The 18255-nt window shown below is 47.0% G+C and overlaps 1 protein-coding gene across 1 annotated transcript in view; it reads right to left on the minus strand.

Moving 5' to 3' along the window:
• Positions 1-777: 777 nt before the first annotated feature.
• Positions 778-18255, minus strand: part of LOC146629778 (uncharacterized) — a 75004-nt gene continuing 57526 nt past the window's right edge. The window contains exons 7-10 of the mRNA XM_085358884.1: positions 15713-15799; positions 6295-6367; positions 2567-2662; positions 778-926 (exon numbers count right to left, since the gene is read on the minus strand). Coding sequence (XP_085215010.1) covers positions 778-926; positions 2567-2662; positions 6295-6367; positions 15713-15799 — 405 coding nt within the window. The remainder of the gene's footprint in view (positions 927-2566; positions 2663-6294; positions 6368-15712; positions 15800-18255) is intronic.

The raw sequence follows: 18255 nt of genomic DNA on the forward strand, positions 1-18255 counted from the left end.
GCCTAGTTCCTGGAATTCTACACCTCTGGATTATTTTGCCTTTGGTTCCTTTAAAGGACGGGTGGGGAACTCCACCCTGCAGGTTTTAGATCTCAACCTCGGTCAGCACACCTGAATCGCATGATTAGTTCATTACCAGGCCTCTGGAGAACTCTGAGACATGTTGAGGAGGTCATTTAGCCACATGCAGGACACCGGCCCTCGAGGCCTGGAGTTCCCCACCCCTGCTTTAAAGCAGCAAAAGTCAAAGTGATTCAACACGGTGGGACACATGCATCCTGGTGAAACTCCACACACTTAATCCCTGAGATATGTGAATAAGAAGATTTTCTACATGAAGAGAAAGAAATGTGTAAAATCAGAGCGGTTCTGTGGCTCGCTGCTCAGATTGAATATTTCTGTTGATTCACAGAAAACGTCTGTTTTTATTTTTCTATAAAAACACATTATTACAGTCGAGAGTGAAAAAAATGTAATTCTTTATCTGTTCTTCATCACTTGAGGCAGGTCTTCATCAGCAAACTTCATGTCGTCCTTGGATCTTTGCAAGGCCGATTCTGGCCCGCGGGCCTTATGTTTGACACCTCTGCTTGATGAACCTTGGCTTTAAAATGAGGCCCGCCTTGTGTTCAGGTCTGAGTCTGCTCTTTAAAAGTGACACAGCTCACATCCACCTCCTGCGGCCATCTTTGCCATCTGTGGCTCCAAGCCCAGAAACCCTGCGTGGCCCAAACGGGGACAGAGCGGGTCACCAGGTTTCAGGCAGGGCGATCAACTTTAAACATGGAGGTCCAAGGCGTCGTGGGAGGAGGACTGAGGCGGCGTCCTGAACTCCAGGTTGAGCTGTCCCTGACTGCGAGAGCGAGACAGCAGGAAGGACGGCAGAGCGTAACGCTGCGTCCGCTGACGGCGAACACACCTCCCGCCTGAAAAGAACAAAACACACGACTGAGGTCAAACTTTGACCGAAGCACAGATCTCTTTTTAAAAAATTTTTTATTTGTGTATATATATTTATTATGTATTCATTTAAACGAGTAGTTTCACTCTAATAGAGCTGTGTTGGTATGCATTTACACTGCATATATAATCTTTTTTTAAATAGCATTTTTTTATGTGTCAGTCTCAGATCTCTTTTTTTTTTTTTTTTTTTTTATAAACATTATTGTGCAGCACATAAGATCAACAGAACACAGTGTGCTTTGAGGTAGGAGCCAAAAAGGGTGTAGTTTGTGGGTGTGATCACCCGTGTGTACACCTGTGAGCATGGACGCGCTTGTTTTTAAAAGGTTCCTTCATGTAATGATCTGCTAGAGGGTGTGGGGGGGCCACAGCCCCGTCCTCCAGGGCATGAAGCAGGTATGGAGGAGATCAAAACTCCAGACATCCAGAGGCCCCCAGAACACAAGAGACCAAGGAAGACCAACAGAGGGGCAGCTGCGCCACTGTCCCAGAAACAGCTGAGGAGAGTCCCAGATGAGGGCTCACTCAGCAGCCGCGGAGCAGAAGCCAGGGGGGGTTTGCAGTGACGCGCCCGTGAGCTCCGCCGGCAGCCAGCCGTGCCTGAGTGACCGAGCCCCAGGCCGAGAGGCCGGGGGCACCCCACCTCCGAAGTGGCTCGAGCGAGCCCCAGGCTCCAGGCCCCGACAAGCGGCCGCCAAGGAGTGAGCCGGTGTGTACCTGGACGCCCATCCCCGGACACAAAGAACCACCAACGCACCGATGTCTGAGGGGGTCTGCCACTGGCAGGGGGAGTGGTGGTAGGGGGAGATAGGCCTCCAAACCTTGGAGGGCCTGAGATGTCCCCAGAGAGGTGGCGCCTGACACCCAACCTGACCGAAGCACAGATCTAAACCCTCCTGTTATACTGTCTCTGTGATCGAGCAGCAGACGGATCCATCTGCAACCAGAGACACCGAGCTTTGACTGGCTCCGCACACAGAAGAAACTCTCTGTGAGGGGAAATGCACCGACGCCGGCCACTCGCCCACACGGAGAGCGTGAAACAGCCTCCACCTCTGCGACCAGCACGGCCGCTGCAGTCGCTCTCAGATTAGCAAAGGTCTGAAAATATCTTTGCTAATGACACTGAAACAATAATTACTGACTCCACAGACTGTAGGTCATGCTTTTATTGTGAAATACAGATTTGCTTCCTTTGGCGTTATAGAGTTTCCATCTTTATTTTTTAAATGAAAAGAACGACAAAACGCGGTGACTACAGAGAACAGGAGAGAAAACTTCACTAATGAGTAACAGTTAATAATAATAATCCAGAAGCTTCTGTTCTCTGTGATGACTTTAAAGCTTTTTGGACATTAAATATAAGAATTTTAAATTATAACAAAAAGTCATTTTAAAAACCAAACTGCATTCGATTTCTTCACGTCAGTGTATGGGCCGCATGTTTGGGTGATGTGGGCCACTTGCGGCCCCTGAGCCACGAGTTTGAGAGCCTGGTACAGAGTAACTTCACTGGCACAGATGGGCTTCCGTAGCCCATGCAGCATGGTTCTGGTAATGAAAACATAAAAAAAGTGATTCTTATAATAATTGTTGGACAGACCTGACTGAGACTCGGGTTTCTCGAAGATGTCGGCGCTGCCGCTCCAGTACTGAACGGCCGTCTTCCCGTGGTAATCTCTGATGTTGGTTTTAGCATCTGATTAAGACAAAACACGACAGTTTCCTCTGGATTAAAATCATATCGTATTGGCATTGTGTATGGATTCTGTTTGAGTCGATGGAGTCAGACTGACAGGAGTGAACATTCAGAGGTCGTCTTTGCAGGGTTCAAGGAAACGCCGGAAACATATCGAGAGGTACATCTCCATCAGTGAATCCTAAACTCAGGTTTAAATTCACAGGAGGACACTTCAGAGAGTCACGCAGACACAGGAAAGGATGTCAACCTGTATCCCTGCATTTCCTGTCAAGTGAAATGTTCTGTTTAAGCCTTTGTCTTCATATTTACAGCTCGGGGGCGCGGCGGTTTGGCCTGATCTCTAATGAAAGACATCTCAGTTTATTATTGGCTTTTATGTGACAGACTGACAGGAAGCTGTCTGTGTGCTGACGCTGCCCAGCAGGAGATAAAAACTGCTTATTCTGGGGTCATCATTCAGCATTTGTTTCATCAACTAAAAGACAGAAACATGCATCTCTGACAGGAACGTCGCGGATAATAAAGGTTTGTTTTTCCTTCAGTATCTGGATCACTAGGAAATGAGATGTGCAATTCTCTCACAAAGTTTTTCACTTTTAAATGTGACTTCCTCACAGCTCAGAGTCTGTGGGACCCTACATCCACAAAATGGACGGATGGACAGAAGGAGCGAGGGATAGATGTAGGGATGGATGGGTGGATGGATGGATGGATGGATGGTTGGATGGATGTTTGGATGGATGGTGGATGGACAGATGGATGATGGATGGAGGGATGGAGGGATGGATGGATGGTGGATGGGGGGATGGATGGATGGATGGATAGACAGATGGATGGATGATGGATGGATGGATAGATGGACAGATGGATGATGGATGGACGGATGGATGGATGGATGGATATTTGGATGGATGATGGATGGATGGACAGATGGATGATGGATGATGGATGGATAGATGGACAGATGGATGATGGATGGAGGGATGGATGGATGGATGGATGGTGGATGGGGGGATGGATGGATGGATGGATAGACAGATGGATGGATGATGGATGGATGGATAGATGGACAGATGGATGATGGATGGACAGATGGATGATGGATGGACGGATGGATGGATGGATGATGGATGGATGGATGGATATTTGGATGGATGATGGATGGATGGATGGATGATGGATGGATGGATGGATATTTGGATGGATGATGGATGGATAGACAGATAGAGAAGAGTAAAGTCTCTGGCTGAAGGTCTTTAGTGAAACATTTTTAAACATGATTTTTCTGAAAGGTGTCTCCAGGAGGAAGCAGTTTGGATCTCTGTGATCTCCACAGATAGGAGGCCTCGGGAAGGCGGTGGGTGATCATTGGAGATTAATAATAACAATAATGGATTGCATTTATATAGCGCTTTTCTAGACACCCAAAGCACTTTACAATTCCACTATTCATTCACTCTCACATTCACACACGCTGTCAGTCATCCTTAAACAGAGAACTGACAGCTCGCTGTGTTCGGGTGTTAAGCTTTCACACGTAAATGGTAAATGGCCTGTATTTATATAGCGCTTTTCTAGTCCCTAAGGACCCCAAAGCGCTTTACACCTCCAGTCACACACCCATTCATACACTGGTGATGGCAGCTACATTGTAGCCACAGCCACCCTGGGGCGCACTGACAGAGGCGAGGCTGCCGGACACTGGCGCCACCGGGCCCTCTGACCACCAGCAGTAGGCAACGGGTGAAGTGTCTTGCCCAAGGACACAACAACTGAGACTGTCCGAGCCGGGACTCGAACCGGCAACCTTCGGATTACAAGGCGAACTCCCAACTCTTGAACCACGATTGCCACGTGTTGCCTGTTGAAGTTTCTCGTGTCGCTCACATCTATCACTCTGTTTCCATCCTGACTCTTTAGTCGGAAGTGTTTTTAAAATTGGATTTTGAACAGGGATCAAAACATACATCTTCCCAGAGCTCAGAGTGGAACATTTCATATGTTTAACATCATGTTTCACCCCTCTGGTGTCGCTGAAGCAGAGCCTGGGCAGGCTTCAGCACCAGGGTACCAAACATCAGGTGATGAATGCCCTGTGTGTCGTGTTTGCACCAACGCTCTCCTGCAGGCTTTTTGCTGTGGGATGAATATTCCTGCTGAACTTTACTGTTTGATGCCACATTTAAAACTTGGGGAAGTTCAATCAGGACACATGCGGCTCACGGTGATATCCCTTTTGTGGAGGCTGGAGGCTGAACGCAGCAGCTAATGGTTACCGCTGGTAACCGACTCTGGTCATTACAGACTGTTTAACTCCCACTGTCGCTCCACCCACCGGCCTCAGAAGGAGAAACCAAAGCTCGCCTCCACGGCAGCGAGGAGGCCTTTTCCTGAAACCATATCTGCACTCGGAGCACCAGCTGAGTCCGGCTGCTGTAATTTCCCTGGTTTCCAGCTGCTTTCTGGTGTGATTTTCAGGAGCTCTCACTGACGTCCTGCACAGTTTGGCTTCTGCATCATCTCACGAGTCTGTGAACTCTGCATGCTAAAATCGAAAACATGCAAACTCATCGTCTCATCTTCCCTGGCACAGAAACGACAAAGTCCTTAAGGAATCTGGGAGAAGGCTGGAGACCCGTTTATATCCGAGCCACCGGCGTGGGTCAGAAGCTGCAGCAGGTGGAGCTTCACGTGAATACAGTTTGAACTGAAACCGTTTGATTGGCAGCTCAGATCTGCTGATTTCCTGCTGCGTTTTATTTTGGCGGGTTCTCCTCCGTGGCCATATGGAAACATGCTTCGTGTCTGACCCTGCAGACCGTACATGTCGGCGGCCGTTTGCGCGCTCTGACTCACAGCATATGGCAGTCTGTGGCTACAGGGGTTCAAACCGCTGCTCTGCAGGGATCGTCACAAGTCCATCATGAAGCGCCTGGTGGCCTGAAGCGCAGGTGTGCCTCATTAGCTCATTAGCGAACTGCCCGCCTCGCCTCTTCCTGAGGAGGAGGGCGGAGGTGAGCATTTGGACTTGTCAGTCTGAGCGCTGGGTGGGTCTTTTGTCTGGCAGAGGTGATCTGCATCAGTGCTTCTTCACCTCTGCCAGCCTGTGAGGCGTGCAGGAGAACAATCCCTCGCTATTTGATTTGTGGTGTGAATGTCAATTTGAAAACTTCACACGAAGAAAAATCCTCACATGAATCGTGCTTCAGTGGAAAAACAGTCCGGACACGAAGCTGCAGCTTACGGACAGGTCATTGTGATCTTTGGTCTGACTGTTAGCCGCTGCTCTAACTTCTGCTGTTTTAACTTTAATCTGCACATAAACCGACAGACAATTTTAAAAAGTCTGCATGCAGAGCTGGGTGCTGCAATAACGATCTGGGAAAATGAAGCTGAGATGAGATCAGTCTTAGTAAATGTGAAATTTTCATGCTGCTTTTTAATATTCCAAACGATAAACAACGTCTCCTCGTCAGCATCAAGCTCGTCTTCATCAAATATCAGAGACAAGAATGGGGCGGCTGCAGAGTGCAGTGCGACTGTGGCCTTCATCAGTTATTAAAATAATAATGAATTACATTAATGATACTGAACACTGTGATGAAGAGAGGTGGTGAAGGCAGACTCACTCTGAGTGTTGATCAGGGTCTGAACGACGTCCTGGTGTCCGTGAATGGAGGCCAGGTGAAGAGCTGTGTAACCCTGTGAAGATTATCAGCTGTTACCTCATCACTCACAGCAGCAAACACTGAAGCAGCTTCTCGTTAGCTCAGTCGTAGAAGCTATATCACTGTGTAATTGTACACGGTGACTTCACGGACAGGACCTGACAAAGCAAACTACCCGAAACAAACACTAACATACCACATTTACTCTAAACTACCACAAACAAACACTAAACTACCACATTTACTCTAAACTACCACACAGACCCCAAACTACCGAAAAAAACCCCACTCAACTACCACAAACAAAGGCTAAACGACCACATAGACCCTAAACTACCGAAAAAAAACCCCCACTCAACTACCACAAACAAAGGCTAAACGACCACATAGACCCTAAACTCCCACAAAGAAGCACTAAACTACCGAAAACAAACACATAACCACCACAAACAAACACTAAATTACCCGAAACAAACACTAACCTACCACATTTATTCTAAACTACCACAAACATACACTAAACTACCACATTTACGCTAAACTACCACAAAGACCCTAAACTACCACATAGACCCCAAACTACCAGAAAAAACACACCGAACTACCACAAAGGCTAAACGACCACAAAGACCCTAAACTACCACAAAGAAGCACTAAACTACCACAAATAAACACATAACTGCCACAAATAACAACTAAATTACCACAAAGACTCGAAACTACCACACAGACCCCACACTCCCAGAAAAACCCCACTCAACTATCACAAACAAAGGCTAAACTACCACAAAGACACCAAACTACCACAAACAAACATTAAACTACCACAAAGACCTTAAACTACCACTTTTACTCTAAACTACCACTGACAAACAACCAGAGACACCAACCACCAAAGATGCAACCCCAGCCCCCTCCCCCCAGACAGACTAATTGGTGGATGGATGGATGGATGGATGGATGGATGTTCAGGTGGATGGATGGATGGTTGAATGGATGGATGGATGGATGGATGGATGTTCAGGTGGATGGATGGATGGTTGAATGGATGGATGGATGGATGGATGGATAGATGGATGGATGGATGGATGTTCAGGTGGATGGATGGATGGTTGAATGGATGAATGGATGGATGGATGGATGGATGGATGGCTAGATGGATGGATGGATCGATGGTTGGATGGATGGATGGAGGGATGGTGGATGGAGGGATGGTGGATGGATGGTTGGATGGCTAGATGGATGGATGGATGGATGGATGGTTGGATGGATGGATGGAGGGATGGTGGATGGATGGATGGATGGATGGAGGGATGGTGGATGGAGGGATGGTGGATGGATGGTTGGATGGCTAGATGGATGGATGGATGGATGGATGGATGGATGGTTGGATGGATGGATGGAGGGATGGTGGATGGAGGGATGGTAGATGGATGGTTGGATGGCTAGATGGATGGATGGATGGATGGTTGGATGGATGGATGGAGGGATGGTGGATGGATGGATGGTTGGATGGCTAGATGGATGGATGGATGGATGGATGGATGGTTGGATGGATGGATGGATGGAGGGATGGTGGATGGATGGATGCGCTGTCTTGTTGTGTTCAGGCTGTGTTTGAGCTGTTTACCTGTTACCATGGTTACTTTTCTACGCACTCACATCAATGCGTGAGCACTTCCTGCCATCAGCAATAACAGCAGCTATTGTTCTCGGTTTCTTTGGAGTCAAGAAGAATCTGTGAGCGTGTCAGTCTGAGCGCTCTGATCACTGACAGATGCTTGTCCACGCTGCTTCCTCTAAGCAGCGAGTGTGTAAAGAGGACGTGAGCATCATTTGTACACTTTAACACAACGAATCCCAGAGGAGGAGCTGCTGTCAGTGCCATAGACAAACAGACGCCCTCTTTGCTGTCACGCCGCCATTTAACGTGCGGTCTGTGACAGCAGACAGTCGGTGTTCATTACAAGGACGGGTCTGTAGTTAACGGGCCGTAAACGGGCCTGGAGAACACAGAGACGCCTCGTCGTCACACTCCTGCCGTCCTGTCAGCGCCCTCGCCGCGAGGCGCACGCTTTCCCAGTATCACCTCTAACGATCAGAAGAGGCTCTCTCAGTTTGACTGCTGGATCATGCGCTTCTTTGAACAAACAACAGATAAACACTTATGAGTCACTTTCAGGAAACACGCCATCTGACATTTCGCTGAAAGGTTGAGCTGCTTTTATGTGTTCAGGTGCACTTTGAGCTTCATATCGCAGGTAAAGGCCACCTCAGCAGGAGGTCCTGAGAGCCAAGGAACATCAAGGTGAGGCCTCAGCCTGATCTAAGAAGTGCCAGCGACACCCCAGAGCTGCTCTACGTTTCACTCTCATTAAATGCAACCTGCTAAACCACCTCAGCGCGTATGCTAACCCGTTAACTAACCAGTGTCTGTGAGAGCAGACGGACACATCTGCTCTGAGCTGATTCTATATCTGTGAACAGATCACAGTGAAACACTGCTCTGATGGTGATATCTGTAGCTTAACCACAGTCAGGCAGCTCTTACTGTGACTAACCCGACCCCCACCGTTCCAGCTGTTATCCAGCAGTTACTGGCTGTTATCAGTGGTATTGTTCATCTACAATTATCTACAATGACCTGCTGATAAGTCAGAATTTAACACGAGGCTCAGTTTATCTCAGACAACGACAGGCCTTCTGCTCCACCCTCTGCAGTTTACACATATTCAATAACTGCTGTGGAAGTTTAGCTTCATCAAATGATGCATGGATGGATCCCATTGGCCCATTTACAGCTCGTTTCTATAAATCTATAAATATGGAGTGTTTGATAGAGTTGTATGTGTAGACAGTAGTAAGTATGATTACAGTAATGTCCACAGATACCAGTTTGGAGACGCTCACTCGGCATGTTTCCACGCTCTTCCGCGTTGTCATGGACACAGGTTTACCGGTGGAAATGTCAAACGCAGAGACCCGCTACGACTGAAGCAGTCACAACTGAGTTATTTCTACAGTCAGTTTTAGGCGTCTGCTCTTATCGATATAATTCCAGGTCTGCACATCGATAACAGAATTTTGACGTGTTGCAGTCTTTGAATAATGGAGATGTGAGAGTTCAGAAGACTCTGGGGTAAATAAGGTGATGGAAACAACTGCTGATTGATCAGTCTGAACCCATAATTGAATCAGATACAGCAACCTAAAAGTCCACAAAAATCCCTGTTTGATGTTTCGGTAATGCCCTAACCCACCAGCAGGAACAAGACCCAATGCTAGAACATAATAATATACATTATTATTATGAAGCCACTTTATTCGGTTGCATCCTGAACATTAAATGCAGTTTTAGTGGTTTAATGTTCTGCTTGATTTCTCAGAGATGTCCGTGTGTTGGACGTCTCTGACATGTTTATTTATAAACAGGCTTGGGACAGATTTCTCAAATATTTGTGTTTCCTTGTGTTCTTCTGCTCTAATGACAAACAAGGATTTATAATAACAGGTCAGAGTAAATGTCAGTGTGGACCTGGCCTGTTTGTGCCACACTTCTGTGAACAGTTATTTATCATAACAGCCATAAAAGACACAAACACGCCCAAACTATGACAAAGACATCAAAAGAAATCTGAGCTCTTCTGACTGAAACAAGCTCCAAGCCTTGCTCCTGTCTCTTTAAGGCCTACTTTCTTCTGATTGACCGACATCTGGAAGCCTGCCGAAGGACAGCACCCGGGTCTCGTGAGCTGTCTGTGCAGGTGGACCTGCACTTGGTGTAGCAGACAGACAAAAACTTCCTTATTTACCCCAGAAAACTTCAGATAGACTCAAAATATCCAGAAGGAGACACAAAGTCTCAGAACACCTTCAAAAATGAAATGAACAGAGAGAGCGCAGACGGCGAGCTGCTGCCAGGTTTCATAGGAAGCGGGATTAAAGAAGCACGCGTCCACACGCTGCTGTGTTTCCTGTCAGAGTTACTGCATCGGAGCAGAGAACGGACACTGCAGACGCTCGAGTGAGAATGATATCAGAGTGCCGGGAACGTGAGCCGAGCTGTCGGGGTGGAGATGCCAGAAGGCGTTTTGTGCGGTGTGCTGCTCTGTGGACTCAAAGGTGACTAAAACACGACTTACCCCCTTCAGAGAGCGGCGAGCGGCATGAGGAGGTCAGAGAAACACAGAGTTAAATTCAGGAGATCAAAGACGGTACCGCTCCGGGCGCTCCGACTGAAGCTCCATCGACTTAAAGAGCGAGACGGCTGATCTGTAGGACCGCTCGTCTCTGTGGAGATCTCAGAAACATACTTACATGCTGGTGAGGAGGATGAGCCGAGAGTGGGGTGAAGAGGCGGGAAAGAAAAACAGAGAAACAGGGCAATGATATCACTGAGGAGGAGGAAGATGTTTAGACCTCACAAACACTTTTTTACACGTGAACAACGTCAGCCTCTTCACCACAGGTGGAGAACTCCAGGCCTCGAGGGCTGGTGTCCTGCAGGATTTAGATGTGTCCTTGATCCATCACAGCTGATTTAAACAGCTAAATGACCTCAACATGTCTTGAAGTTCTCCAGAAGCCTGATAATGAACTAATCATTTGATTCAGGTGTGTTGATACAGGGTGAGATCTAAAACGTGCTTTTCCCCGAGCTCACCACAGCGCCATGTTTTTTTCGTGAACTGCAGTAGAGCAGCTTTTAAGATCCAGGTGATTCATAGAAGTCCACCATCCTCTGCTTGGCCACTTTAGGAAGCCTGCCGAGGGGCAGCCCAGTCGAACAACGCGTTTATACTACAGCTGCCCTGTAATAATATCACATTACTGGTGTCTCTACATCATCTCCAATAAATACAACAGCAGTAAGGAAAGGCCTTTAATCATATTTTTAGTGACAAAATGTGAAGCTGATTATTATATTATTATTTCACTAAGATGCCAAATTACAGCTCATGTACTTGGATTCCTGAACAGAAAGACGAGTGTTCTTCAGCTGCTGGGAGGTCATTACTGAGGCCTGCAAACATCCAGGAACACCTCCGAGTTTCCAGGGAGCACAAAGATCTTTGTGGCAGCTGCATCCACAGCAGAGATCCCAGCATGGTTTGGAGGCGTGGGCAGGTTAGTGAAAATCAACGGTATCATGAACAAGAAGGTCGAGTGGAACACGTCCTGGAGCGGAAGTGACCGATCGTGGGCTCAAACACCAACAATCGTTAAAGCTGCGGGGACAATCTGACCAGGAGAAATGAGTGTGGAGCTAACGGACTCAAAGATCGATGGCTCAAAGGTTTCTTTGGAAGTAAAAAAAAAGCTTTGATGACGTTTCTTGGTTATCTTTCCATCATGGACAACCCCTGTCACCCCATGCACACCCCCATGATGGACCATCGGAGCAAACGCAGCAAAAGACTCATCGCCCTGAAATGCAGAACTGACTGCCACAGTAAATCCAATAAGACTGTTTATCTCTTCCTCACTCTGTAGGTGATTTTCCTGAGACTTACCAATGTTATTCTGTTCCCTCTCAGACCGTGCAACAGTACCTTGTTTCATCCCCCATCATACTCTGCTACTCCCTTTATTCTATTGCACATTACTGTCACTTTCTAGAATCGCCTGCACTGATAGTTCAGTTATTTATTCTCCAGGATAGAGTTATATATATTACTTCGTTAGAGTTATTTGATACTATGTCTTGCACTATCCTACTGCATATTACTGTACACTACTATTCTTATTGTATATATTGTATATATTGTATATATTGTATATATTGTATATCTTATTCATCTGTTCCTCTGTCTCTCCTGCTGCTCTGAGCATGTACATGACAAAAGAATAGGGATGGGTATCGTTTAGGTTGTATCCGATACTGGTGCCAAATCGGTACTTTTGAAACGGTGCCGGTGCTCAAACGGTGCTTAAAGAATGGAGAACACAAAATTGGTCCTAAAACCTCTCATGCTCAGCTGTTTTTTGTAAAAAGATAACAATGTTAGCCTTTTCTGCAGCTATGGGGCATATATGGTATCACTCTTGGCTGGAAGCAGTGCTTAAACAATGGAAAAAACACAAACTTTGTCCAAAAACCTCTCATGTTTAGCTGTTTCCCACTCTTTCTTTGGTCATTTTAGCCTTTTTGGCCAGGGTGAAGGGAGTATCTGCCATCAAACAAGAAGACAGCAGCATGTAGCTATGATGATGTTTGCTAGTTCACCTTACATGCATTAATGTAATAACGTGGTTAGCCTACTCAACGTAAATTACACACGAACAACATGAAGCTACTCACGCAGAGAAGAACGGCTGCTGCTGCATCATCATCCTCATCATTCCTGCTACACTGGCAGGGCTAGGGGCCAGGACTCTCCTCTTCGTGTTTTTGGGGGATGTTGCTAACTCCGGGTCGATAACAGGCACCACACCCGCAGTAGATGTGCTCGGTGTGAGGTCTCGCAGCGAGCTATCAAATACGGCGCATTTCTCGGCTTTTTAAAAAAACGCTATGCGTCGCCAGGTGTTTCATCAGATTTGAGGTGTTACCTCCTTTGACAGTATCACAGTATCAGCTTAAAGCACTTGTTGCTGCTGAGTTTGCATATTTTGCTGTGAAGTACAGCCAGACTTTGACCGCTTCGCCTTGGGCATTTTTAATCTGTAGCTCTGCTCTAAAAGAACGTACGTACCTGGACCCGCCTACTATCCTCGGAAACGTAAAATGATTGGCTAGAAGTGTATCACAGCTCAGAAATAAAGCACCGAAATGTGCGCTGCTTTTCGGTCTGGTTACTACCGTTTATGTCAGAACCGACACCGGTACCCATCCCTACAAAAGAATTTCCCTCGGGATAAATAAAGTCATTCTTATTCTTATTATCTGTGAATAAGCACTGTTAGCTGCTCTGTGCTCTTGTTTGTGTGACCAGAAGGGGGGCACATACCTCGGCAGGAAGCAAGTGAAAATCCCCTGCAGCTATAAGGCACCTGCCCCCCAGCTGCCCCCCTGTAGAGCCACCCCTGGTGACCTGGCTACTTTGTCCCACATTTACGTCTAATATGAAAATTCAACATATTTAACAGGGAAACAGCTTTTTTTTCGTATTCACAAAAATCTTCCTGACATTTGGGGCTTTGCTGTTTCCTCCACAGTTAATTAACCACCCGCTCTCATCCAGCCGTGATTTTACGGCATGACAGAAGCACGCAGGTGTCCTCACAAGAAATCTGTTTGAATGAATAAAAGCGGTTTTATTTATTTTCATTTAATTCATGAAATGAATAATAATTGTATTTCAGCGCACAGTTTAAATCGGCCTTGTTTCCTCCTCTCGGAGCAGCACCGAGGCGAGCGTTTACGCGGCTGCAGGAACATCCATCAGCGAAGCGCCGAAGCCTCCAGATCGTTACCTGAAGCGCGAGCGCTCCTCGGCTCGCGATGCCGTGCTATGGATTATTGATTTTTGATTTGCTGGCCGCTCGAGCTGAGGGCCTTTTTATCAGAGCCATTACCTCCTTAACGATCAGAGACAAAAGTTAATTATGTAATTATGGAGCCAATAAGTGACGTGTCTGCTCCGCTTTGTGCTGCTGAGGCTGAAACATTATCTCCTGTGTGCACATGATCGGCAGCGGCGGGCGGAGGCAGCAGATTAACGCTCACACAGGCAGATGCTAAATTGAATTCTCTGGACCCACGGCTGTCTGGGAAGCCATTAAGTAATCTCAACATTGGCCCTCTTGAATCACTCTTGAATCACTAAAAATCACTCTGCGCACGCTCTCTTTTATTGACTGTGAAAGAAAAGAAACAAACACGCGCCGCAAGCATTTACGAGGGAATGAAGTGGGAACAATCTGCTGACACAAATATGGGTTATTCTCCCTCTCGTTGCTCCGTCTGTGGCCGTGGAGTTTATAACTCGTCTAGTTAAATGACGGCTTTAACTCTTCTGATTCGGAGGATTGTGATTGGCTCCTGTGGTTTGGAGGACTCTGCTCTTCAACTGCCCTCAAAGTAATCGAGTATTTTTCAGTTCAGCTTTGGGACTTATTCTAAAGTTTTCCAGCTTCACATGAGGATGTTTAGTGCCACGGTGTGATATCCATCCCGTCCATGCAGGTCCAGTAAAACCTGCAGGAAGCGAGTGAACACGCCCTCTGCAGAGGGAGCCCGGTGAGGTCACAGGGTTACTTAAACCACTCCTCGGTGGCGGGGTCTCCGTGGTGGTCCACCCAGACTGCTCTGGGTCACGTCTCTGCTCCATCACCTAGATGTCAGGCCCGGCGGAGTCAGTGAAGGGGTGGAGGCTCTTTGCTTCATCAGGTGGTGATCTCCAGCTCACAGTGGGACAGTCTGCAGCTAAGCCTCTCCACCCCCCAACCGCCCTTCTGGTCCTCAGCTGGATCGTCCTTCCCACCCTCGCCTGTGACCACCACAGTGATGAGCTTCCTGTGGAGGGTGGCTGGGCTCAGCCTTGGCGGAGGGAGAGGCCACACCTCCCCAAATCTGATTCTTCCTGCGGTTTCTTCCTGTTAAAGGGAGTTTTTCCTTCCCGCTGTCACCAAGTGCTTGCTCGCAGGGGGTCATGCGATTGGTGGTTTTCTGTATTATTGTCGGGTCTTTACCTTGCAATATAAAGTACGTCAAGGTGACGGTTAAAACTGAGTTGAGTGATTCCCACAGGCTGTCAGCGAGTGCAGATTACATTTAGGCGATAACACTTTACAATGAAGTAAGGACTTCCTGTTTTATAGCTGAACGCAGCTCAGGTATCAGGAGGTTATCATTATCTACGTCTCTGTGCTGATTTGTTTTCTTATTGAGGAATCACTTTTCAAATCTGCGACTGGTGTTTTGAGATGAATTAAACTCTTAAAAACTGCTGTAAAAACTGACCTTAGGGCTTAAATTAAACCAAATTAAAGAGCGAGCTTTCCTCGGTGAGCTGCAGCAGAAGCAGGAGGAGGGTGACGGCTGAAAAACGCCAGCCTGTTTGCCACTCGTCAGCAGGTTAACGCTCTGAACTTCACACACGATGCAGTAATTGGAGGGGAAAGGCCTCATGGGGCGTCCACTGAACTGGAGGTTAAGGGAGAGCGCGAGAGATTTAACTGGATAGTCATAAAGCCCCTGCAGGCTTGGCAGGAAGGAGAGAGAGCAGTACAGCTGCAGTGAGGCGCTGATATGTGAGAGAAGCAGAGGCCTTTATTTTGGCGGTTTAGGCTGATGTATTATTGGCAGACTGACACTGATTCTCCTGTACACGTGCGCTTCAGTTCAGCCCTGATAGTTTCTTAGATTAATCTTCAATGTGCAGTTTATAAACAACATCAGTCCTGAGCGCTGCACACACACCAAACACACACTCACTGATCTGACGTTGACGTCGGCTCCAGAGTGAAGCATCATGTCCACGGCATCCTCACGGCCGTGCCTGGCTGCCCAGTGAAGCGCCGTCTGAAAACACACACACGTCTGGTTTACTATCTTTGTGGGGACATTACATTGACATAATGCTTTCCCTAACCCGTACCCTAAACCTAACCATATCCTAATTGTAACCCTGACACTAAAACCACATTTTGAGTCTCAGAAAAGTCTTCAAACTCATGGGGACAGCACTTTGTCCCCATAATGACTGTTTGTCCTAGGGATGGGTATTGATAAGATTTTCATGATTCCGATTCCATTTTCGATTCTGTTTAACGATTCGATTCTTTATCGATTCTTTTAAAAAAAAGGAGAACACTAAGGTTGATTAGCTTAGAACTTTGTTTTATATCTTCTCTTTGAACAAGATAGAAATTTAGGAGTAACATGGCCTTACAAACCCAACAGTGAGATCTTAAGAGATCCAGCCTACGGCTCTTCAATGGGTGTCACAGGGTCCCCAGGAAAAAACATTGTAAATGTAAAATAATAAAATAAATATTCTTCTGTAGCAATAACAAAGTATAACATAAATTATTCTGTAGCAATTACACAAGAATATCCAGTAATGTCCCTGCCTACAATTACACACATTCACTTACTGAAAATCATCTGCTGTGGCAAACGGGTGCAAGCCTTTGACCACAAACTGAGTCACTGCTCGGTGACATTCGTCTATCCTGGCCTGAAAGGAGACGCTACCGGCAGACTGCAGCGAGAACTGCCAGCATCTGAGCCAGACTCTGTCTCATCATGGTCACTAAATGCACAGTAATGGCAGGTTTGTAATAAGGCAGATCGCGCTAACATAATATGCACTGTTAGTTGATTATTTACCTGCCGCATTAACGGGAGAGGACGTGCAAACGTTACCGCTGCTGTTGGGTTGAGATTCACGAGTCCGGAGCGAATTAAAAACACGACATTCTGTCATGGTCCGCGGCCCGGCGTCCGGGGTGCTGCTGGGATGTCCACGCCCACGAGCGTGGCTGCTAACCCCACACCTGCATCCCATCCCAGGCGATCACCAGGTGGACTATTTAATCCTGCCCTACCTGCTGCTCCACGCCAGTCCGTAGTCGCCTCTCAGCGGTAACGTACGCCTGCGGGAAAAGAACTCGTATGACAAACTCTCCATCGGACCTAACACTGTTTTTTTTTCCCTGTGTACCCAGATCACAACTCGGCGTGTTTTTGTTTTCGAGCCACCTGCCTGTCCACCTGTCCACCTGTCCGCCTGAGATTTGGTTCACATTCAGCTTCGCCGTCTCGACCCCTTTTGGAGCTCCACCCCCCTCTGGTTCACTCGGCCCGGCTATCACCCCTCTCACAGCCCCGCTCTCGGCGTTCCCTGTGCGGTCCCTCGGTTTCTTCTGGTTTCATACGTTGTTTTTCTGGCTACCCTCACGGGACACCTTTAGTTGCAATAAAAATTACTTTCTTTATTCGCTCCTACCCTAGTGTGTGTGTTCTGCTACTGGGTCCTGCCTACGCTCGGAACTTCGGTTCATGACACATTCATTTAAGGTCATCGTGTGTTTTGTGAGCAAACGCTTTTGCATATTCGTAGTGTTTCCTCCCTTAAATGAAATATCTACTTTGCAAGTATTGCAAGTTGCCCTGTTGTCATCCGTTCTCGTAAAGTGTAACCAAACTTTTGAGTGTTAGGCGCCGTGTTTCCTGCCAGGTAAATGACGCTCCGCAACATGGTGACGTCATTTGGGGCGACTGGAATCGATAAGGGAATCGTTTGCAAAAATGGCAAACAATTCCAAGGAACTGAAACAGTAGGAACCGGTTCTCAACAAGAACCGGGTTTCGATACCCATCCCTAGTTTGTCCCCACAAGTATTGTGGCATGACAATTTTCTGTCCTCACAAAACTATCTAAACATGCACACACACACACACACACACACACACACGCACGCACACACACACGCACACACACACACTGTGAAAGTCTGATGATTTTCAGTTTGAGCAAGCTCTTCTATTTCCACCTCCCCCTTCCTGATCCTGGCTCTCTTCCTGCTAAAAAGCAGTTCTTCCTTCCCACTGTCACCAAGTGCTGCTCGTACATTGTAGTTGGAATTTTCTAATAAAATCGCTGTTGGGTCCATTTTCTGCTACATAACGTCTAACCGCCTTTCAGAAACCCAAGGTCACCTTACAAAGAACACAATTAATAAAAGGAACAGTAGTCATAAAATACATCAAATAAGTTAAAATTACAAAACAGAGCGTGACAACAGATAAAATCAGCATTAAAGCGAATAAGCCAGTTTAAACAGATGTGTTTTGAGCTGTGTCTTAAGTACAGAGAGGGAGTCAATATTTCTTAGTGCAGGAGGAAGAGAGTTCGAGAGCCGAGGAGCAGAGCGACTGAAAGCTCTGCTCCCCACAGTGATGAAGTGTGAGGATGGAACGGTAAGATGATGATCTGAGAGGGCGGGAAACAGTGGTGATATGGAGCAGGTCAC

Source organism: Diplotaxodon limnothrissa, linkage group LG7, assembly GCF_057381915.1.
Source record: "Diplotaxodon limnothrissa isolate DT_005_m linkage group LG7, D_limnothrissa_male_GT1.1, whole genome shotgun sequence".
Classification (NCBI taxonomy): Eukaryota; Metazoa; Chordata; class Actinopteri; order Cichliformes; family Cichlidae; genus Diplotaxodon; species Diplotaxodon limnothrissa.